At 51.0% G+C, this 24,106-nt stretch overlaps 1 protein-coding gene across 1 annotated transcript; it reads right to left on the bottom strand.

Annotated features, from left to right (window-relative positions):
- Positions 1-2,084: 2,084 nt before the first annotated feature.
- TRAF6 (TNF receptor associated factor 6) lies at positions 2,085-23,853 on the bottom strand. The gene is made up of 7 exons (XM_075545870.1): positions 23,632-23,853; positions 16,838-17,155; positions 11,401-11,551; positions 10,050-10,208; positions 8,590-8,661; positions 6,253-6,330; positions 2,085-4,531 (listed from the first exon to the last, which is right to left on the bottom strand). Exons 2-7 carry the CDS (start codon positions 17,131-17,133, stop codon positions 3,662-3,664), a joined length of 1,626 nt encoding a protein of 541 aa, XP_075401985.1. The 5' UTR covers positions 17,134-17,155; positions 23,632-23,853; the 3' UTR covers positions 2,085-3,661.
- Between the last annotated feature and the right edge of the window lie 253 nt (positions 23,854-24,106).

Below are 24,106 nucleotides of genomic sequence, written 5' to 3'. Positions count from 1 at the left end.
TTCGTCAGCACCCGGCGTTGCAGACTGGGGTGCTCTAGCACCCACCAGCTCAGACACACTGGCATAGAGACACTGAGCAAACGTACCTTTATGCGTCTGTGCCTCAAACGGAACTGCTAGAGGTTAGCTGTCATCTCTGTAGGAGTTTCCCTCATGAATCCGGAAGGAGAAAACAAGCCCCACCTTCAATCCCATGTCACCTCGTCCTACTCTGCAGCCCCCAAATGACAGGGGAATCAGACTGTAGTGGTCAGAAACTGCCCAGGGACAGCCATGAGCTCCCCTCCCTGCCATCTGGTCAACTCTGACTCGCAGCAACCCTACGGGTACAGGGAGACCTGCCCCAGGGGTTCTGATCCCGGAACTCTCCACACAAGGCAGAGGCCTCCCTCTCCCGGCCGTGACCTCCCCGAGAACAAAGCGACTGCTTTCCAACAGCAAAACGTACGACCTGCAGCACGTTTCCTCCAACAGTGGAGTGGATAACTCTGGGGCGAGAACAACAAAGCGCTATGTCTTACCATCACGCCACAAGGTGAACATAGTTATCAGGTGAAAAGACTAATATACGCTGCTTAATTACTTGTATTGTACGCCAATGAGGTGAAGCATTTGGCAGATTGGAAAATGTAAGGGAGAAACCAGCTTTCCAGGTAGACTTGACAATGAACTGAAGGCTTTGTAGAAGTTTTCTATTTCGAATGATCCTGTGACCGGGACTTCTACGCTATATAACAAATGACCAGTACAAAAATAAGTGTTTTATTACAAAATGTCTTATGCTACAGGTTTAAAAATCACCAACCAAACAAAAAACTACTCATTTGAACTAAGCTATGGCCCAGCTGTTAGGACATTACACTGATCAGTTAGCAAAGAATAAGTTAAAGCACTTTTCCCTTGGAAAAATCCTTTAAGAAATGTGGTCAACATCTGACAGTTTAGAATATCTTAAAGTTGAATCGTACAGTGGGGGGTGGAGCTTGGGGGGAGGGCACTGGAATGATCCAGGAGGGTGCTGCGCAAGCAGATACCTATACTTTATCCTAGATGATGGGCTAGAGTACAAACATTTTTAATTGCTGAGTCATTTTTTTGGCTTGTTTTCTGAAAAGGGGCCAGTAGCCAAATACGTTTGGACACCTACGATACAGCCCAATTCATTTTACCAACGTGTAACCTGAGACTAAGAGACGTGGAAGGTAAACACTGTGTATGTTTGAGTTAAAGCAATCCTTAACGGGGGCCTAAAAAGACGTCTTAGCAGGTGCTGTGCCCGTAACAGCGGGACGACAAACAAGGACGGCCAGAGCAAGGAGGCCCCGGGATGACGCTGCTGGTGAAGCAATGGCCACACCACGAGTCGCCGGGAGGAGGACCCCTGTGTTGGGAGAATGTTTAGAAGCAAGAGTGGGCGGCATCTCACGTACTTGAGGCACAGTGTCCGGAGGACCCAGCTCCCTGGAGGACCTCCTGCTTGGTAAAGGGTCGGAGAGGAAGCAGACGCGCAACTGGATGGACTGCACAGGGGCTCAGACACAGACCCGCTGTGAGGCTGGGCAGGGTTTCCTTCTATTGTACACACAGTGGCTTCGAGTTGGAACCCACTCAGCCGCACCACACGAGAATGTACAGACATGTTTTTGGTAGAGACTAGGAAGCTTTGCCCATTTCCTTTTGATGAAGGAGGGGCTAAGTGTTTTACGGCACCTTTGCTTTTTAAAAAAATCCATCTGTATGATAAGACTGATGGGTACTGGGTTACCTGAGTCACGATGGCCCGACGTGTTTGAGAACTGTGTTCCGGGAAGCAGAATGCCAGGCCTGTCTTCCAAGGTGCCTCTGGGTGGGTTCCAACAGACAACCTTTCAGCTCGTCCTTGGACACTGAACCTCTGTGCACCTAGGGACTCTATTGTTTTCTTTGCTAAAATACGCATGATTACAGAAATTATTGTTATTTTTTTAAACAAGAGGCGTAAAGAAGGAAGTCAGTCATCAATACTTTTCTAGCCCAAGATGATCATAACCAACAGTTCAGTATCTTTCCTTCAGGGGTTTGTGAATGCACACACAAAAAGAACCTTTTAAATGACAGCCGACAATCATTTATTCATCAAAAAAAAACCACCACGGGGGAGCAGCAGTACAGGTGGTCCTGCCATGGTTCTTGGGACTTGGGTGGCAGTCTGGCAGTTAAGTGCACAAGGGACCCAAACGGGGGGCTTGGGATGCACCTGTGGGCCTTCTGGAAGGCGGCACAAACCTTTGCTTCTTTACTTTTGCTCTCTAACTCACACCCACCAGAGCAGAAGCTAGTGAGGGGTGGGGGAGGGAGTTAAGGGGAAGGTCAAGGCAATGTCTGCTACATCTGCCTAGGTCTAGTAGCAGACTCCTCCCGAGCCAAGGTCACTGCATAGTGTCCTTTTGAAACTGGAGCTCTGCTCTGGGCCCCTCTGGAGAGAAGGTGTGGTCTGCCACCCACACCCAACACCCGCTAACCCCTCACTCTGAAATGCACTGGGTGGGCCTGCTCAGCGGCTTCGCTGGGGCCTGTACCAGTTGTGGGGCTCCCCGAAGACTGGGTGGCACCACAGTTTGAAACCCTACCTGTCTTTAACAGATACACAGTGGCACCAAAGCCGTCTCTTCCCCCGAGAGCCCTCGAGCCTGCCGCGCACTGCTGCACTGAAGCAGCGGCCTACCCACGCCAGTGCTGGCGGGGCCACGGCGGCCCCCATCAGACCAACTACCACTACCACGCTCCCCATTACGAGGACATTCTGTTTGTAGGACACTGATTTTGTCCCGTTGAATGGAGCTCCCCCAGAGGGTGTTCGAAAGGGCAGAACCAGGGTGCCTCTTAGCTTCTCTCAGACCTTTTACTGTGGGTGACTGTGCGGGCGCCCCGCCTTGTCTGAGTGTAGTAGCGCGGGAGGTCAGTAGGCCGGCTGAAGTTGCCCGGCTCTGCGAAGCACAGAAGGGCTCCCTCACGGTAAGAAGGAGCGGGCGCTCACCATGGCCCTGAGAGATGCTGGCTACTCCTCGGGCTCGGGGAAGAACAATTCAACAGACAACATGTCCATACTCCTACGCCAGGTCCTTGAATATCCTTAATAGCAGCCTGGGAGAAACCAGGTGATGAGAGCTGAAGTTTCCCAAGGAGGTGGCTCGCCTCCTTTGAGATCTACCGGCGGGCCACTCAAAGGAGAGCTCGGCCGTAGTCACTCTTCTTCTTTCTGGCACCAGCGTTCAGGCGGTAGTGATTCTCGAGTTGAATATATTACATATAATACTATAAAAATAAAGCGGACATTGTAAGGGAAGTCTTTGTCCTCATTCTGTTAGGAGGAGGATGGCTTAAGGCTTTGTCCTTGGGGACTGGGCTTTTTGCTGATAAGATGCAGTGGGGACCCAAAGCCCAAGGACGTACAACAGAGAGGTATACGAAGTCACAAAACAGCTGCACTGTGCCACAGGCACGTCCGGGGTCACGTTACTGAAAACCGTGGGACACGAGCATGCCCGCCCAAAGAAAGTGGTGCCCTCTGGGGGCACACAGCTGGTGGCGCTCCAGGCTGCTCCCCTCGTCTTTGTGCGTTGTCCCTGGGGAGAGGGCGAGCGAAGGCACTGCATCCTGCAGACAGTCCAAAGAGGGGGTGCTATACCCCTGCATCCGTACTGCGGGGCTGAAAGCCCTCCCTCCGGAGGCTGCCCATGTCGAATCGGGTGGAGACCTCACAGCGCACCAGCAAGGTGTCATCCTTTATGAAAGTTCTCTGTCTCAGGGCTTCCAGGGGCATGAACGTCACATAGCCAAAGCCCTTGGGGTTCCGAGGGATTGTGGGTCTCTGGAAGGCCAGCAGCTCTGGCTTGGCATCCATGATTTCTTCGTGGTTTTGCCTCAGGGGTGTTTCAGACTGGTCCAGGATGGCCAGGCGGATGGTGCCCTGGAAGGGCCAGGGCAGGTGGCTGTCGTAGTCTCCCTGCATCGTGTGCACAAAGAGGGAGATGTAGTTTGCGCAGCGCTGGGCGCTGGCGAGCTGCAGGTGCAGGCGCATGCACAGTTTGTAGCCGGGCTTGCCGGTGTAGAAGCCGGGGCTGTGGATGACCACAGGCTTCTCCTCCTCCTGGGATTTCAGGTGCATCCCGAAGTTGCTGATCTTCCACAGGTAAATCCCGCTGCACTGCTTGGCTTCTACCTCAGCAACCTTGTCCTCCAGGGCGCGGATCGTCCGTTTGAGCTCGCCCACATACAGGCTCTGCGTCTCCATTTTTGCCATCAGCTCCCGGATCTGATGGTCCTGCCTTACGAGGCGACCCTCCAACTGTTGAATGGTTTCTTGGAAATTCTGGACCTCAGGGTGACACCCAGAGGGCATTCGGGGCAGAGAGGCAGAGTCAAATGCAAGCGCATCACACGGAGGCCTGGGTGTGGCAGCAAGGCTTAAGTTCTGAACGGCCTGGGCCAGCATCCTCATGTGCGACTGGGTGTACTCCTGCACGTGGCGTGCCAGGTGATTCCGCTGCATCTACAAACCAAGCACACGCCTTAGGTCGGGGTGGGTGGGGGGAGACTGGGCAGGCTAGCAAAGGGATCTCTGCTGGCTCTGACTCATAGCGCCCCTAGGGGACTGAGGAGACCTACCCCTGTGGGTTTAATGGGAGGTAAACCGCCTGCCTCATCTTTCTCCCAAGGAGGGGCTGGTGGTTTTGAACGGCAGACCTTGAGGTTAGCAGCCCAACTCATAACCCACTACGCCACCAGGGCTCCCTGAAAAGGGAGTTGGATCGGCCAACGTAAGGGTTTTGAAACGTCACTGCTTCCCGCCAGCTCCTGTATCCTAAATTCCCACTTCAGTGAATCACCTGACGATCCTCTCTCCGCTTCGACTCCGAGCCGTGGCAGTCCCTACAGCGTCTCCCCCACAGACTTGGGAGGTCTCTCTGCTAGTCCAGGACCGAGATTGACCTGGGCTCCGAGTGGCCCAAAACTGCTCGTAACCCCTCAGGGGTTTTACCGAACTGGTTGCCCGTGTGTGTGGATTCTAACCCTCCTCAGGCTAGGACCCATGTGTCTCTTGCTTGCATGGACAAGGGTATTCTACCTGGGCTGACCACTCCCTGACTCATCCAAACCACTGCGAATTGCTACAGAAAAAGCACCCTCTCTCATTAACACAACTAATGCGCCCTACATGGGCTTATCTGAGTGTGACCCCAAGCACGCTAGTTTCTCATCAAAGCAACTCCAGTATTTCAGAGAAAAACAGATGACCGGGAGAAAGTTATTACTCCCGATCTTACCTAATTCCTGCTAGTGTTTGGGGCTAGTTCCTTCGGTTATTTTTTCGATGCACACACAACACGAAATGTAACCATACCCAGCACCACTTGGCTCCTTGTTTTAAAGTTGTCAAGTGTTTACTGCACAGTCGGGGCTGGGGGGGAGGGAGAAAGTGTACCGCAAAAGGGAAAGTGCTGCCACGTCTCCCAGACGGAATGACACGTGAGACCAGCAGCGGCCACAACAGAGTCTCAGGATCCTGGAGGGGACTCTCTCTCCTCTCTGGGTCTGATGCTTCCATTCTCTTCTCTCAGGTGCCCTTTGCTCTGCTTCACTCTCTTTCCTGAGTGCTTTCCCTCCACGATCTCACTCACAGCTTCAATCACCCGCACGAGTTCATGGCTTCCCACAAGCATTCCTCCGAGCCCCAGGTCACTTCCGAGTGTACAGACACACGTAGCATGCATGCCAGCTACCCCCAGGAATGTTTCCAGCCAGCTCCTCGGCCGAAACCAAGACTCAAGCCAGGGCCCTCGCTCCTCTTTGGCCCCCTCGCTCTGCAGTCACAAGGCCCCTTGCTGACTGCGCACCTCCTAGATCCCTCGCCTCACTGCTGTCACTGTCATCCATATGGTCATGTCAGGTCTGCTCAGCCCCACCCCACCCCTTAGCTTCCACCCTACTACCAGGGAGAGTGAGAGGGGGACCAAGGGCCTGCAGTCACCACCCCCCACGGCCCCCCATCTTCTCTGTTCCCTGTCTGCCCTCCCTGGCCTTCATGACACTCCTCTTTCATCTGTCAAGGGTCTGCCCAGCTCCCGTTTAGTCAAGGCTGCCCGGCTGCCACCGGAATGGCAACATGAGTCTCAACGACGTCACTGCTCAGGCTAGCTGGTCCCCCCCATTAGACTACTAGCTGCATCCACATTTGAGAATGAACAGGAAAACGAAGCAAAAACGCCTTACCTTTACAGGGCAACCAAAAGTACTGAATGTGCATGGAATCGGGGCCGTCGGGCAGTCCAGATCATAGTGATTAGGTATCTGAAAATCAGAAGGAGGGTGGTGAAAACGTCTCCCCTGGACGCCACGTCCGGCTTTGTGAGCGCACACGTTTACAAGGGCTGCATCCCACGCAGACCACAGGAGCAGAGCGGGGTGGCTGTGAGGGCGACCAGACTCAAATATGTACTTTCAAAAGTCGCAGGGAGAGGAAATGTCAGTCCCTCAACAGCACCCCCACCCCCAAATCACCACTCACTTCAAGGCAGCGAGTGGGTTCCTGTCGCTGAACCGTCCCCCTCCAGTGGCACTGAGGAGAAAAAGTGCCTTCTGGTTACAGCTGCAGACGCGGCTGTTGGAGGCCATTCAGTGAGAACCATGTACCCACTATTCCTCTCATGGCTACCTTCCACAGCTCTTCCTACCCCCTGCTACCCAGGCAGGAGGCGCGGGGGGGGGGGGCGTGGAGGAGGCCCCACAGGCACATCACAAATGCTCTATCAATGAGGAGGCCTCCGGTTCTGATGGGGGGGGGGTGTGTGATGGAAAAATCCGCCCTTGCGGGTGAAACCCAGCAGGGTGCGCTTTGAGAGTCCTGCCAGATTGCCTTCAGAAATGAGCTCGGCAGCCCGGAGACATTTCAAGCAGAAAAGGCCTTGAAGACCATCGCGTGCAATTTTACAAGAGGAAACCTATCACCGAGAACAGGGGCAGCAAAATGCCCTGTGGAGGATCCCAGAGCCGATGGTTTTGGCCTTGGGGACTCCATGTCCAAGTCTGCAAGTCTGCCCCTGGGCTGCAGACCCCAGAGCACGGCACGGCATGGCATGGCGGGCCTAACAGGTCCTCAGAGAGAAAAGGGGGGCGAAATCCCTGAGCGCCAAACGAACCATTTTCAAGTGAACAGTTCAGCCATTTAGTACATTTACCTCGCGGGGTAGCGACCCACTCCTCTGGGCCCACACCTTTCCATGGCGCCCAAGAACCCTGCACCCAGTGAGCGCTTTCTCTGCACGCTCCCATCCTGTCTGGTGGCTGTATTCTGGAGAGGTCACATAGATGCAACTATACAGTATGTGACCCTGGGTGTCCAGCTCTTTCACGGAGCATGCTGTCCTGAAGGGACAGCCACACTGCTGCACAACCTCTGCTTAAGGTCAGTGCCTCTTCCCGAGGCTACGGGGGATCATTCTTTGGGGTACCCCCCTCCAAAAAAAAAAAACCAGAATGAATTTCCCCACTCCAAAGCTATGTATTTAAATTTTCTTTTACAAAACAAGCCTTAGCATCCTCAAAGTACTCTCCATTACAACTCAATAAATTTGACAAATCTGTGATTCCATTCTTGGAAACATTTTTCAAACTCATCTGTCTGGAAAGCTGACAGCAGCTCCCTTGCTTTTTTCTTCGCTTCTTCAGTATCGTCAAATGGTCCTTCCCTGCTCGATTGATGTTTGTTTTCGGGGTCACAAGAACAGCAGCAAGTCTTGTTACCAGTAATGACTTTGGAAAATCAGTCTGGGTGGCTTCAGGGCTGTTCTTTCAAAGCACGGCATGTTTCTGCTCGACACTCTTTTTACTGATCAGTCAGACCAGAGGCACACATTTCACAGCGGCCCTTTTCATTCCTAAATCTGCCATTAAAATTTGCTAAACCAAGCTCCAAGGTAGTCCAGAAGGCCCTCACCCCCGCCCATCTCTTCAGCGGTCCTCGAAATCTGTCAACATTTTCATCTGTTGGGGAAGGTGACAGATGTCCAGGACGAGGTTTGTCATCAGTTAACATGTTACCTTTTTAAAATCAAGACAAAAGAAAACCACTCGTACACTGGAGATTTTCCCATAGTGCTGCCCTCGTAAGCTGTGTTCAACATCACAACCGTGTTTGCTGCATTTTTTCCGAGCAGGAAACAAAATTTCACAGTCGCACGCTGTCCTCTTAAATCGGCCACCACAAAAAAACGAGGTTTGAGCAAAACTGCTTTTACAAAAAAATTCACTGTGAGAAGCGAGAAACTTCTCAGGTGAGGCCACTGGGTGTCAGGCCTGAGGGAGCTGCCTGCTAGCTGCCTGGGGTCGGGGTGCCTACTATGAAAGCTCTGTCCAGTGGTTCCCCCATTTGGGGGCGAGGAGGGTACTATATATCTTCAATTCTTCGTGAACAGGAGACAATATGATGTTTTATTTTTATTTATTTTTAATAACATCAGTTTGAAACCTGAAAAACAAAACTAAAGCACGGACCTCATTTCTTCACACTATTGGTAAGAACATCAGCTCTCGTGTGAAGGCTCACCATACCTGTTCTCTGATGAGCACAGTGTCGCAGTATTCACAGATGACGTTGGCCAGGGGGCACTTCTGGTCGTGGATCTAAATTTCAGTAGAGAAACATAAGAAGAGCCTGAGAAAATCCGAAAAAGTTAGGACTAGCCACTTTTTATACAAAAGGCACCAGGGTTTTTCGTCAACGAATGAAGAGCAACCAGGTGAGACTCTGACACAAAGGCTGGTTTCAGTTGCCAGCGTGGCTGAGATTCACCCAGCCTTCCCGAGCTCTGAGAGAGGGACAGTAAGCAGAAGAGAATCTGTTCAGAGGCTTCCTCTGCAGAGTCTCGGTGACTGGCGCTGACACTGCTGGCCAAAGCTTTACTCCTCCAGAGGCTTCTTGTTCTAAGATGACCAACAGCAATCTAATTTAATTAGAACTCTCACCAGGAGGGTTGAAGAACAAAAGCATTTGTAGGGGCGAGGCTCTGTTGCCCAGGTTCTCCCAGGCCCCAGATCTTTTTTTCTAGACAACGATGACTCGAGGTGAGTTGATATGCTATGAAATCATTGATCTTTCAAGTCACCTCCGTCTCATTTACGGAGGTTTAGGACAGCCATGCCAAGTTTACTAATTATAACTCAGACTCCCTTTATATCTTGGGCAACTTGGTGGATTCTTTTTTCCTATTCTTCAGCCTCTCATAAAGTTAATGAGTATAATGCATCGAGGTTGCATAGCAAAGTAGGGAAAATGACTAGTAGAAAAGTCCCAGGCCGTATCTAAGCAGTGATTAAAAAGAATGTAGCGCCCATGAAGGAGACCTCCGGGCTGGGCTCTTAGTGCCTGCCAATGCAGCGCAACATTAATACAACACGACTTGACCCCCCCTTGCTCTCTCAGGGTCCGCATGGCAAAGCGGCTCTACCTCATTGCTCTCGCCAGGGTTCCAAGAAGTGTCTTTGTAGAAAGGACATCTTTGAGTTCACGTACAACATGCACATTGAAGTACAGCGGGTACAGTCCCACGGGTCTCCCAAGGTGAACACACGTCTGTAGGGTCACCCTATGCACCGAGAGCTGTGACTACCTACGCTCTTTTTCAAAAGGATTCTGTGCCACGCATCACTGGACCTTATTCTTAAATATCTTCAATCCAAGACTGGCCGTGAGAATTATGCATACAATAGGGAGGGAAGTGGACCTGCATTCGCCTTTCTGAGTAGCCGGTGTCACCTGCAGATCTGTGAGAGCAGTAGGGTGGATTGCCAAGTCTTCTGAGAAAGACAAGCACATCGAAATCCGACCTCACTTACTAAGGGGCTTTCTTCTTTATTGGACTTTTTCTTTCTTAAAAATCAATTTTTCCATATTGACAAAGTTGTTTCACAGTTAAGAGTAACAGCCTCGCTGTCTTCTGACCCCTTCAGATACTTTTTTTAAAGAAACTATTTAGAAGAATTAGACAGAACAAATCTAAGTTGGTACATGCCTCTTTCTCTTCAAATGGAATTAATATAGCACAGTTCACACAGGACACCTGTCTCCTCGGGCACTCCTGGAGGATGTGGACTGTCAGACAGCATTTTTGGAAGGAACGCTGGCACTGGGGGCAGTCCACAAGAGCAAACTCACAATGTGCCTGATGGTCCTAGAACAATGAAAGGAAAAAATCAATCTATTAATTTGTGCCAAGCCTACTGAAGCTTCTTAAATATATTATCTCTGAAAACATTCTCTTTTCTACAATTAGCTACTGAATTCACTTTATTGAATACACAAGCCTGACCCCAAGCCCAGGGCCATGGGATGGATTCCAACTGCAGGCGGCCCTACAGGAGCGAGGGGAATCTGCCGTCTGGGGATCCCAAGGCTGGCGATCTGTACAGGGCAGGCTGCCTCGGCCGCCTCCCACGGAATGAACGGTAGATCTGCAGTGCCAAAGCTCTTGGTGAGCAGCCCGACACGTAACCAACCCACTGCGCCAACCGCAGCAGCACAGAGCAGTTCACGAAACAAAGGCTTCCCTAAGTACTTTCCAAGTAATCCTTGAGATCTCGAGGCTCACACCAAGGATGAAGTCCTACTTCCCGAGTTTCTATTCAGCAGCGTGCCAACAGGGCAGTCGATGGGAGCAGAGAAAATGGACACGTTGCAAACCCGCCCTGAATATTTTAACAGTCCTTAGTTTCTGTTAGACAATTACCACATTAAAGATTTACTTGATTTACAAAGCAAACACCCTATCGCTTCTCCGTGTAAAAGCAAACAACCTTTATTATCTGGTTGCTTCTGGTATTCTCAGGCTACAGGGCACCACTTAGTTAATAATAAAGTGCAAAATCTAAGAAAACGGTGAAAAAACTAAAATGAGGCTCCTGAGATGACAGCTACCTGGGCGCTGTTATGTCAGGATGCCGTGAAATACAGATTTCGTTTTCACTAACTTCGAGGCAAAGCCAGAGTAGACAGAAGAAGAACTTGCTGGTTCTACGAGAATTCATGGTCACCAATCAAAAGGCTGACCTTCTACATGCACGGGGCTGCTGCTTGCTGTCAAGTCGACGCCAGCTCATGGCGACCCGTGTGGCGAGCCCAGATGTTCCACAGGGTCTTCACGGCTGTGACCTTTGGAAAGCCAATCACCAGGTCTTTCTTGCAAGGTCCTTCTGGGTCAGCTGGAATGGCCAGCAGTCAACTGCTTAACCATCAGCACGACACGGAGACAAAGCAACCTGCTGTGCTCAAGTCAATTCCGACTCATGGCACTCCTACAGGACTGAGTGGGACTGCTCCCTAGACAGACACAGCAAGGCCCCCGCCCGCTGGGAAACAGCGAGTACCTCGAGGTGCCTGAGCTCCATCTTGTGCAGGCAGCCTGCGTTTGGACACTTCACTGTCAGAGAAAGAATCTCCCGTTTGGCAAAGTTGTCAGGAAACAGTTGATTTTCCAGAAGGATTTCATTGTCGACGGGACACTTGTGACCGGCGTCCCTGAAAAAGCAAGGCATGCCCATTTAGACAGTTTAAGTAAATATTTGACCTAGAAAACCCAAACACCCTTATTTTCCCACATAGCTTTCCCTTATTAATGTGGGAGGACAATTCAACACGTTCCATTGACTAGGATCACCAAAACATTCGTAAGAGAAATGGGTGCCTTGACACCCACTCTATCGGTTAACTAGCACCTAACTAAGGCAGTTGCCTGCAGTAAGGCTGTGACCGGCAGAAGGTGCTGTGAAGGGTGCCATGGGCAGCTGCTGTCCAGTTGGCCCTCACCCACGGGGGGCCCACGCACAAGAGAAAGAAACACTGTTCAGTCCCGGCTCATCCCTGTGCCCAGCTTAGAACGGGGCTGCTGTGATCTACAGGGTTTCAGAGATGATCCCCAGGCCTTTCTTCCTGGCTCATCTTCGTCTGGACGTTCATCTGAAAGCTGGTCAGCATCACGGCAACATTCAAACTGCCATCGGCAGACAGGCGGTGGCTGTGCCTAAGGTGCGCTGGCTAGGAGTTGAACCTGGGTCTCCCGCACCGGTGGTGAGAAGGCAACTTGTAAGCTACAGAGGGAAGCTTTGGCCGTCGGGCTAGCCTCTGTCCTGTCAAGCGCTACACAACATGCACGTGAGAGGAAGTACACAATGCTGCTCACAATGCTTTTCACACCTCAAGGGGACTGCCCTCGCAGTCCTAAGTCCAGACGTAACCGATTGTCGACCCCTTGCATGAGGCTGTGTTTTACGGGTTACTTGGAAAGACTCACTCCAACAATTCTTGATGCGTGGGCCTCAAGAGGCGCCCTACGTTCGCTTGTCTAGGGTGCTATGCTGAAGGGCGTTGTAGGGCTCTGGTGTCCTGCCTTGCAGGGCTTTATTCCATCTTCTATGGGAAGCCCATCCCCAGGAAGCCTAGGTGTCGGAGAAGTGTCCTCCCCACGGATACAGTGTGGCCTGTCAGGTGGGCTGCAGGAGCGGTCATCACACTGAGCACCTCCAAGGGCTGAACCAACAGCGCTGGCTCTGCCCTGGGCTCTGCCCTCAGAGGGCTCCCGGCCAGCAATGGGAGTGAGCCAGTGACTCTCTGGGGCCTCCTCGGGACGCTTTAGGCTATTGTCCGTGTCCAGTGTTTTCTGGAGGGCACTCAAAAAACTCAAATGCACTGTCATCCAGTCCCTTCTCACTCATCAATGTCCTACAAGATCCAGTGGAACCGGCCCCTGGACCTGGGTTTCTCAAACTGTAACTCTATGGGAGTAGAAAGCCTCGTCTTTTTCCCACAGAGCAGCTGACCTTGCGCCTCGTCAGGTATCCTGGGTTATGCGCTGGGCTGCTGACCACAAGGCCAGCAGCTCAAAACCACCAGCTGTTCCCGGGGGAACGAGGAGGTTTTGCCTCCTGTCCAGAGGGATGGTCTCGGAAACTCAGGACGGCAGTTCCCCCTGTCCTGTAGGGTTGCTGGGGAAGACTGGGCTCCAGGCCGGCAAGTCGGAGTCTCCTCAGGGCTCAGAAAACCATGCACACAATCAGATTCCGTGATCCCCGGGCTCAGCACACAAGTGACGCACAAGGCCGGCGGAGAGCCCTCGCCCACCGCACGCCTGAGTAATCCCAGCCAAGGAAAACGGAATTGGGCAGAGGTGAACTGTGACCTTCGTCACGATCAGAGAAGTCGCAGAGCAGCTCCCTATGAGCATTCAAGCCAAAGCAAGTGCTCATTCTAGCTCAGAGGGAGTCAGGAAAAAAACAAAAAAAACAGCCTCAGACTTCCTTTTGTGGGTTTTACTTCCTTTTCAGCCCACTGTCCTACTGTTCTCATGAACATCTTGTTGTTAAATGACTGACAAAGATGAACGATCTTCCCGGGCACATGAAACGCTGTCCGTCGCAGGCAAGAAAACCAGCTTCTTCCCGTACGCGGTGGGTGCTGGGTGTCCCCCAACAACAAAAAGGAGCAACTAAAAGTATTATAAACAGAAATAAGCCTGAGCTGCATTACTGCTTTCATGTGTGCCCTAAACAGTGGGCCCACCCAGGGGCAGTTGTGCCCAGGGGACAAGTCTGGTTGGTGTACGGGGAAGTGGGGGCGGGATGAGGCGGGTCGTGCTGCTGGAAAGAGGTCAGGGCCTCTGCTAAACAGCCTACTGTGTAGGGGCCAGTCTCTCACCACAAACTATCCAGCCCAATGTTAACTGTGTAATTTCCCCCAGAGATAGAGATATGCTTGCTCCCTTGTCAGTTAGATCATGCCATACCCCAAGCATGGATGTCATTACCTTACAGCCAAGTTCACAGAGAAGAAAGTTTGGAGCTAGAAACTGAGAAGAGACTGACGAGCAGGTGAACTAAACCTACTTAGGAATGAGCTCACCAATGTGAGGAAAGTGCTTATTACAGAAGATAAAATCCCCCTACCTGGTTTTCAGCCAGTCTGCAACTTCTTACCCCCAAACTGAAACCATGGCCAGCAAGGCGCTTCGGACTCTGACTCACAGCCTCCCTACAGGACACCACAGAGCTGTTCTTAGGGCCTCCAAGACTGCACACCTTCAGGGGAGTGAGCTGTTTGACCCGCCAGCCCGGCCATTAACCTAGTGCTTCACCAGGGCACCCCAAACTCTTTACTCCACGAAAAGCATTCCTTTCTACCTCTGAATTATAGTACAATGTACCTCTTTTCAAAAGACGACTCTGTTCCATTTGTGGAACCCCATGTACCTCCATGCAGTTACAACCACTGATTTATTAAGTACCTTACTCTGTGCCAAGGAGCCTGGGAGGCAATGTGGCTACACGCTGGGCAGCTAACCTCAAGGTCAGCAGTTCAAAACCAGCAGCCACTCCTCAAGAGAAAGACAAGACTATCTACTACTGGGAGAGAGAGTCCCACAGGGGCAGTTCTACCACGTCCTGTAGGGTTGCTATGAGTCAGTGCTGTCTACTGGCTCTTGGGCAGTAGTAATGAATAAACAGACCCAAACCCCTATTCTCCAGGACCTTACCTGATAATGGACTGAGCAGATCATGACTACACAAATTCGCTAGGGTTTTTGAACGTGAGAAGTCTCAAGGACCAAAAGTAGAGTTTGTTAAGGGAAGTCAGGAGTGTGGAGGTGAATGAGATCTGGGTCACATGTGACAAAGCACAGAGTTGTGGAGGCAGTGAGCTCTGGCAAGGACATTCAAAGAATATTCCCAGCAGAAGGAAAAGCTAAAGCCAAGGTTGCACGGCAGAAGCATGCTTGGCATCCCAGGAATGAAGAGAGAGAAGAGGGGAAAGCTCATTTGGGACAAAACCAGGCAGGGTTTTGCAAGGGCTTGGGCTTTTTATTTTATTTTTTATTGGCATATAATTCACATGTTGTACAATTCAATAGCTCAATCATATTAAAAGAGTTGTGCAGTCATTACCATTTGAAAATATTTTCTTCTTTCTTGCAGTTAGTCGCCCATTCCCCCAAGCCTTAATTAATCCAATTACAGATTTCATAGATTTTCCTATCCTGGATTTTTTATACAGAAAAACATACAAGACAAAAATCAAGAAACAACAGAATAGCAGTAACAGCAATAACAACAAACATAAACAGGGAAAAACCTCAATCCAGAGGAAAGTGGAAAATATTAAAAACTAGACCAAATTTAAAATGGGTCAAAGGAAAATTAAGTGATAAGGTTTACATTTTAACCAACCGCCATCTGTCATAATCAAGTTTACAATGCTCTGTCTGATAGCAAGGTAGTTCACATTTCTGCACAGAGTCAGAGGCTCCATCCTTGTGGGACTTGCAGGAGGATTCTGGGCTTCCATCCTCATCCCTCTGCAAACTGGGTGTTCAGAATTTACGCTCTAATACTGTTCCTCCTCCAGAGTTGGATTTTATGATTTAGAATCCTTGGATCACACAGGCTGGCGTGCTTCCAGGGGAATTTAGTTGATGCCTCAGTTAGATGGCTGCTTATTGTGAGACAAGCCTGTAAGAGTCCAGGCACTATTCTTTCTGATAGCCCAGCACCATCTGATTCTTCCCACACTTTGCTATAGCACCCACATCTTCCGTGACCTCTCCAGGAGGGCAAGCATCGAGTTGGGCCATGAAGGCCTTTGACCTTTCCTCCTGGATGACCCAGGGAAATGCTCCCAAAGGAGGTGAGGTGCCCTTATGCAGTATTGTGACCAAAGTGGAGGACAACAGGGGTGGGAGCAGGAGGCCCCGTAGAAGGCTGTACTAGAATTCAGGTGAGAGCTGATGGCAGTTCTCAAGAGCGGGCTGACAGGGGAGTCAGTGAAAGGCAATCAGGTTTTGTATACTGTGACAGTAGAACCATTAAGTAATACTTTCTTTATAAATAGAGTGTTTTGTTGTTGTTATTTCATAGCACACTTGTTCCTCGCTTATCGATTATCTCACTAGCTGACAGTTTGCATTATGATATCTTGAAAAAACTCCCTGGCATCATTTCCAAGGGTCTGGGCCCCAAGTGAGGCCGCAGCAAGGTCCAGGGCATCCTCCATGGACCACTGAGAATGATATGTGGGGGGCGTTCAAGGCAGGACGCTCATCCACAGGATCTCCCTTCAATTATGAGGGAGGGTGTGTATGTGTGGGGGGGGGTGTTAACAGTAAGACTGTAAGGCTGCAGACAAGCAGGGGCTGAAGGTGCTGGGAGGTTGGTGGGGGAAAGCAGGGAGAGGGAAGCGTGTCACATGGGGCTGGCAGAGGACGAAGGATGAGTGGAGTTCCCAGCCAGGAGACAGGTAATGGAGGAGCGGGGTCCCCACATAGGTGGAAAAAGGCAGTAGTAGGCAAGAGTCAACCAGCACCACCACCTCTGTGGTAGGGAAGGGTGCCAACAATACCACACAGCTAGAAATGTGCCAGGGGCACCTGCCAGCAATGAGAGCCTGTCTCACAGAGACACACACAGATGAGGCAAAGTCCATGACCACTGCATAATGACCTCCAACAAGCGCACCTATGTCAGTAAGCGAAGACGAGATGTAAAATGATGCTGGCAGGTGGGGCTCCAATGTGCTTATAAACCAGAATACCCAATACTCGGGGTTTGCTTTCATTGTATGACAGAGGTGGCACATCCCAGTATCGCCATCATGTAAGGCACACGGGGGCGCTGGGAGCCAGCATCGACCAGACGGCAGTGAGTTGGGTCTGGGGTTTTCGCTTTATGTCTCATTCCCTAGTGGGCTCTGGACTTGCTGAAGCAGAGGGATCTAGTCAGTGATTCTGGTTCTCCGCACTAGCTCCTGATGCTCACGTACCTGATGGACTTGGTGATGCAGGCTTTGCAGAATCTATGGCCACATGGTGTTTGCACTGCTTCCCGTAATGCCATCAAGCAGATGGGGCACTCGTACTTGCTTTCCAGGGGAGGGTCGAACTCCACATCATAGCCCTGGAGCTCCTCCAGGAAGGAGCTGGACAGGTGCCCTGTGCTGGTGCTCCCACTCATGCTGTCCTCTTTGGTTGCCGCGCTGCACGAGCTGGCCATGGCCGCACAGCAGTCACTGCCAGGCTGGCTGGATCCACAGCTGTTCTCACAGTTTAGCAGACTCATAGTAACTCGATTCTCAATGGCTCTGAAGAAATAGGAAAAATGCCTTAACACACACACACACATACACACGCTATTCAGAGGTAAATATTACATAAAAATGCACACACACAATCCTAATAATGATGACCCACAAGCAGGTGCATGGACAGACACGCAGGCTGAATGGGTGTGAAAGGGAGCTTATAGCACTAACTGGGAATATGTGGGAAGACTTGGGTACTTACCTGTGCTGCAAATATAGCCATGAATGTGGTGGAGCATAGGGGGGGGGGGCGGCAGAATTATGCAAACTTCTTAGACAAATCTAAACACCCTGAGGGAACGAGTCTCTGGGCCTAGGAGTTCAAGACCACAGTCTTGGGAGACATCAAGGTCAACCGGCATAACACGGTCCACAAAGGCAAAATCCTGCACATCCTGCTTTGGTGAGGTTATGAAGTGTGGCCAATCCCCCTCTGGAGGAAAGAAGAGTGGGGAGCTTGAAGGTACGTGGGAGCAATCAGCCGAAAGGAACACACAAACCTCGATCTCTGCAACGGAGCCCGGAAGAACTTGATGGGCCCAGCTACCACTCTCAAGATGGAGTGGGGCAGAGACCGTGGAACACAACTCACAATCGTGAAAACGACCGGGTTTACTGGGCCTGTGACTACGGACCTTTGTCACCCTTTAGGTCCCACACTGAGCTCACCACCACGGCTCTATTTTCAGCAGGAAAGTACGAGAACAGTTACCTCTGGGAGGTGGGCACACCTTAGAGGAATCAACCACCTGAGATCAAAAGGGCAGCCCCAACAACATACACAGTTCGGAAGGGTTAAGGAGGGAAGGATGCAAACAGGAAAACACAGGGAGGAAATGGGAGAAGCGAAGGTCCGTGAAGGGGATTCCAACGACTCGCAGGAGACAACGTGCGCACGACATGTGGACAGTAATACTGACGGCCTTTGCGCCTTCCTCCCGTTCACAAGAAACAATTACAGCACACCAACAGACGCACGCCGGGGCTGCCGGTCACCGTCAAGTGGCAACCCAGTGTGTGCAGGTCAAGCTAGCTGCTCCGTAGGGTTTGTTAAGGCCTGGCCTTTTTGGAAGCCAATCATCTGTGTTTTGAACACCTCTGAGTGGATCTGAGCAACCAACCTCATGGTTAGCAATCAAGCACTTTACCACTGATGCTACCCAGGGACTCTTAACATACACATCTCTGTGTGTATACACATATCCACCCGTCAACTGAAAGACAGACTGTACAGCTCTGTCCATAAGCTACAATTCACTTAATACCTATAATTTATACAGAAAGCAGCTCATGTACACAACCTTTTAGATGATAGCTATAAATATTCACTGTGTTAACATTATTTACAGAAAACTTTTACAGTTTTGGGGGGTTGACTTTCTAGTTGTCAAAGTCACCGTCAGCAATCTGTAATAAATACCATCCTCTGTGCGAAGCTCCTGGAACACAGAGTTAAAAGAAGCACTTTAATCATAACGTGCATCTCTGTCATAAGCAGGCGTTTTAAGTGCCAGTTTCCTGTGACCAAAGCAAGGAGTTTTCAGCCTGAGTCTCTCCCACAAGACCTTGTGCATGAGACCACCAGGTGCCGGTGGCTGCACTGTGAAGCTGGGTGCCGCAGAGCAGAACTGGATTCTGTAAGGTTTCCAAGGGTGGTTTTGAAAGCAGACTGCCAGGCCTTTCTTCTATGGCACCTCTGGGTGGCGCACTCCCACCTGTAACCTCTCAGCCGCAAGCACAGGAACCACTCACATCCACGGGGGCTCACTAAGCACTGTCTGAAGAAGGAAAACCTTGTCACCGACGTCAAGTATGCAGAGCGGAGAAACAGTGCAAGGAGGGCTGTGCGGAAGGCGCAGTGGGCTGGGAGTCGGGGGTCACATGCCGAAATTATGGGGAGACTCGAGATGTGGATCTCGCTCGGCATAGACTTTCAAATGTGTGGTGTGGGGATTTTCGTTATGTGGAAAGAATGGAGTTGAACGGGATATTTTTACACCCTCTGCCTCTCAGGCCAGTCAAGTGACTATGTTTCACTATTGATAACTGGAAAAATGAGAGAGGTTTCATTGGCCTATGGACAATGATGGCTTTCATGGCCGGGGGTGGGGTGTGTGTGTGTGAGGCCTTCAAACTAAACATTGATGGTACTGACAAATGGGCAGTTAATGGCTGAATGGGATTTAAAGCTCATATAACCAGGTCTCTCTACCGTGTGCTAGGGACTGGTCCAGAAACAGCCTCTATAGAGAGCTTCCCAGACAATGAAGTGACCACCCCCCCTCCCCCAAGTCAGGGGTAAAAAACAGCAGTCCTCATCTGTTTGCTGGAATCGGGTGGTGTGGACATGCCTCCTCTCCCCATCACGTGCTATGTTACCTGGGCAAGTGAGACAACCTTGCTGTGTTTTACTTTCCTCACCTGCAAGGTGGGGAGAACAGCAGAAGGCACCGGAGTAACTGAGAGGATTAAAGTTCACTACATAACACCAAACCAAAATACAAAACTCGCTGCCATCCAGTGGATTCCGACTCGAAGACTGGGTAGACCGGCCCCTGTGGGTTTCTGAGATGGTTAACTCTTTATGGGAGTAGAAAGCACCATCTTTCTCCTGAGGAGCAGCTGATGGTTTCGAACTGTGGACTTTGCTGTTAGTAGCCCAATGCGTAACGACTCGGCCGCCAGGGCTCCTTCACAACATACAAAGCACTCAGAAAAGTCCCAGGTATGAAAATGAATTATTACTAAGAGCACTTAAGAGTTTCCATGTCTCCATTTTTACAAAAGTGGAAACTCTGGAGTCTATGGATGAGCCTCTGCAAGTCAGAGCTGCGGGCAGACCTCCAGCCGCCCGGACCCCGAGCCTGACACCACGCATGCCTCTCTCTGGGTTCTCAAGGATCCGTCCATCAGGCTGCGCGCGACGTTGCCTTCCCTTCCTTTTTAGCTTACGGGGCGAACTTGCTGACCACAGTTTCTATCAAACATGAGATGTTTGGTGTCACTGTGCACAGGAGAGAGAAATCTAAAATCAGTTCGGGAAACTGACATTTTCTTTCATTTATATAGTTCTGATGTAAGAGTTTAAAAAGTTAAAAAACAGCTCCCCAAGTGGGACTGTTCACGTGGACTCCTAGGGGTGGCTCATTCCAGGTGGAGGAAGGCAGGCTCTGGCAAGAGTGGACACCAGCAGACCCCGCCACGCAGGGCACTTGCTCCCTCCCTATTATACCCTGTCAATATGAGGACGGAGATTCCACTAGGGGCCAGATTCTTTGTAATTTGTCATTGCATAGTCCTTTTTGTGTCCATTTATTCCTTTTTGTGTCCATTTATTCCGTCGGGTAAATTTCCTAGAAGTGTAACGGGTGAGTCAGCAGGAATGGAGACCTCTTTCCGGCTTCTGAAAAGCGATGCTGGTTATCCAGCCGGTGTCAAAGGTTTTCTCAGGCCCACTCTCACTAACAGTCTGTTCGAGATACCCGTGACAACACGAGGCATATTTTATCTTTCCAATCTTGGACCACGCTATTTACTTATTTATTTATTTTAAAAATGAACTTGCCCTTGAGAAAGCCATCTTCCAGGGTTCTGGTTTCACAGCTAGCCAGGAGACAAAGGCAAAAAGTTACTGCAACTAAGAATGCCTTTGCTCCGTTTTCAAATCCAGCCCACGGGAGATTTTTATAGCTGCCCTCTTCCAGTCGCCGTGAAGTCGAGGGTTGTCAGGCACAGAGCGACCTTTGCTAGCCAATGTGTTCCCAAGGAAGCTTATCCAATCAGTCACCATGCCTTAAAAGGAATTCCACTGTAGGCATGTGGCTTGAAGGCTTAAACATGAGTGTCCTTCAAAATCAGGATGTCTTCGATTTTTATGTCACTTGTCATATTGCAAGAAGCCATGCAGAAATTCTGTGCGTGGGCCCTGCAAATTATCTGTGCCAGAGTCACCTGGCTCAGTGAACTGTGTTAGCCTACTGCAGAGAGAATTTGGCTTCAGTCGTGTTCAGTATTCTTATGTTTGCTTTTACTCTTTGACAAATTAAAATAAATACACACACCCCCTCCCCCAACACACACATTTTTCTTTTAGGGCTATCAGTGATTTCAAGATTGCTCTCCTGTGTCAGAACGAGGAAGAGTGAGTTTCACTGAGAGAAGAGCAGAAAGTGCTTGGAGTAAAGTACCGAAGGGAGAAGACCTGGCACCCAGGCAGAGCATGTGGTCAGGATTCTTTTGTCTCTATGCCACAGGAGGGCTTCTTAAGGTCCCCGTTCTATGCTAACACTCAGCGTTGATGTGCCTCTCGACCCAGAAGGGACAAAACAAGCCGTACGTCTTCCTTTACCTTGTAGGCTAAGGGCCTCTTGTTTGCTACCCCCCTGCTGCAGTTGGGAATCTAGTCTGGCAAGCAGTGCCTTAAACGGCATTGCGAGCTGTAGCCATTACCAACTTATTCTGACTACAAAATGAACGAGATCCGACACAGCCTCGTCATAAATCGTGACTTAAACTTACCCATTCGTTTCTGAATATGATCATCTACAGCAGCGGTTCTCAACCTTCCTCATGCCACGACCCTTCCATACAGTGCCTCATGTGGTGGTGGCCCCCAACCATAACATGATTTTCGTTGCTACTTCATCACTGTCATTTTGCTACTGTTATGAAGCAGGTGACCCCTTGAAATGGTCATTCAACCCCCAAAGGGGTTGCGACCCACAGGTTGAGAACCGCTGGTATAGAGGGTGTGCTGTGGGATTCCGTAGGGATGGGAAGAGTAAGGCCATCCACAAAGCTAAAAAGACGTTATGTGTCAAGCTAAAGAAATCAACAAGTTAGGTCTTGAAAGAGTCAACTTTGATCAACTGAAACCCATCCACGGCTAAACATACAACTCAGGTAACACGCAACTCAGATAAAGCAAAACTATGTAAAATGAAACACTAGAAAGAATGCTATAACTTGCGAGTTGCTTTAGAAGCAGGGACTACCTGTTATTTCCTTTAAACCTATTCCTAATACGCACAGACCTGCAGAGGCAGACAAGAACTGCAGGAGGATATTAAATTGTGGCGCTTTCATTTTGAATCCAGGGAATTCAAGGACTCTCTCTGATCCCCTTCAGAAGGGAGCAGGATTTCAACTCCTTTCAAAGCGAAACAAAACGAAAAACTCGATCAGCGTCACTGCCAGGGGGCTTCAAAGAGTTGGTGGGAAAATGCAATGGCAAGATAATGGAATTTTCCCAGGAACTTTTTTGAAGCACTGCATACATGGAGGTTCTGATATGATCCTTGTGTCCATCATCACATAAGCCCACAGGAGCCTTGAATCACAAAAGAGGCCATACTGTCCTTACTCCCTTATCCCAATTCCAAATCAGAAAAACCATCATCTCTTAGTAATCAAGGAGTCCTGGAGAGGCTGTGGGTAAGGCACTGGGCTAACCACGAGGTCCCTGGAAGAAGACTGTCCACTCGGGCAAAGATTTAGTCTCATTACTCTATAAGCCACAGGGGCAGTTAGAAGCCTGTAAGGCCACGGGGTGTTGGGAGTCCTAAGAATGGCAGTGAGCTAGGCTTTCTACTTTTGGCCACCCTATAGCGGTAGAGCCGCCTATGGGTTGGAATCAGCTCGATTTGGCAGTTGGTTTGGTTTGGGTTGTTCTCCAGTCATGGGCACCAGAATGGTTTCCTGGGAGTGAGGGGCCAGATGGTCAAGGGCTGACATTGGGCATTTCCTCCCAAGCCTTCCTCGTTTCCATAACCTGTGGGGTCCAGCACTTGGTTATCTGCTTTTCCCAGAAAAGAAACATGCAAATGAGAGTCATCCAAGCTACGAAGACTTTAGGTGTTTTCTGCTCACATTCGAGACGGCCCCTAACTCTTCGCTGGAGTTCCCCTCGAGCCAAATACTAGGAACAGCTTTATCAACACGACTTCTGGACCGATCACTGGAACGAGCCAGTGCAGGGGCGGGGAGGAAGCATTCGTGTCACTTGAAACCTTTCTTTTCTTTAGACTTTCGGCCGGGGACCTCAATCGCGCTCATGCGGGAACCCCAAAATAGCGCTGCCACTAGTGCCGGTGACAGGAGGAGTCGCTGGGAATTTGAGAGGGGTTTTCTTAAAAGCGGGTAGCAGTTCTCCAAGACGGGGAAACCCGGCGGCAGTTTCCTTTTCTGGGAAGAGGAATGGGAGGGTGAGCGGAGGCAGGGCCGAGGACGCGGAGCTCGGGGTCTGTCCCGCGAGTGAGGGCAGCGCGGGAGCCCGTGGTCCCCGCGGGCCCGCAGAGCAGGGGACAGGGGCCCGGGGTGCGCCCCGACCAGCAAGTGGATGGAAAAGGGGGCGGCGCCTGCAACCTGTGCGCAGCAAAGGGCGAAGGGTCGGCGCCCCCAGACTGTGGGTAACTAGGGACCGGGGCAGAGTCCCCAGGCCGAGGAAGCGAGGCCACGGCCGCAGGGAGGACACTCACCGCTCGCGTCTGCGGGGCCGCCGGTCCAGCAAGGCAGGGACCCCCCGGGCCGCCCGACTCTGCTCAGTGAAGGCGTCCGGAGAGTTGGGCGCCGCAGTCGGAGGCGCCGAGGCGGCCCGGACGCCAATCTCACGGCTCCAAAGGCACCGGTTCTGCGTCCCGCGCAGCCGGGAGCCCGAGCCCGAGCCACGGAACGCCCAGCTTCCGCCTTCTCCGCTGGCTGGGCCCGGCGAGCAGTCGGGAGGCGACGGACGGGGAGACAGAGCGGCCGAGCGGGGCATGGGCGCCCCCAGGCGGTGGTCCTCCAGGAAGCGACGCTACGGCGCAGGCGCAGGTGCAGCGCTGGTCCCGCGAACAAGCCTGCGCTCCGTGGCTAGGTTTCCCACGTGGTAATTCCTTACCCCACAATCCGTGGTTTGTGATCCCCACAATCCGTGGTTTGTGATCCGCAGCAAACTGTATTTTTATAGCCTCC

Source organism: Tenrec ecaudatus, chromosome 4 (assembly GCF_050624435.1).
Source record: "Tenrec ecaudatus isolate mTenEca1 chromosome 4, mTenEca1.hap1, whole genome shotgun sequence".
NCBI classification, from domain to species: domain Eukaryota; kingdom Metazoa; phylum Chordata; class Mammalia; order Afrosoricida; family Tenrecidae; genus Tenrec; species Tenrec ecaudatus.
The sequence above is the reverse complement of the archived record's forward strand: the minus strand, read 5'-3'. Positions and strand labels throughout refer to the sequence as shown.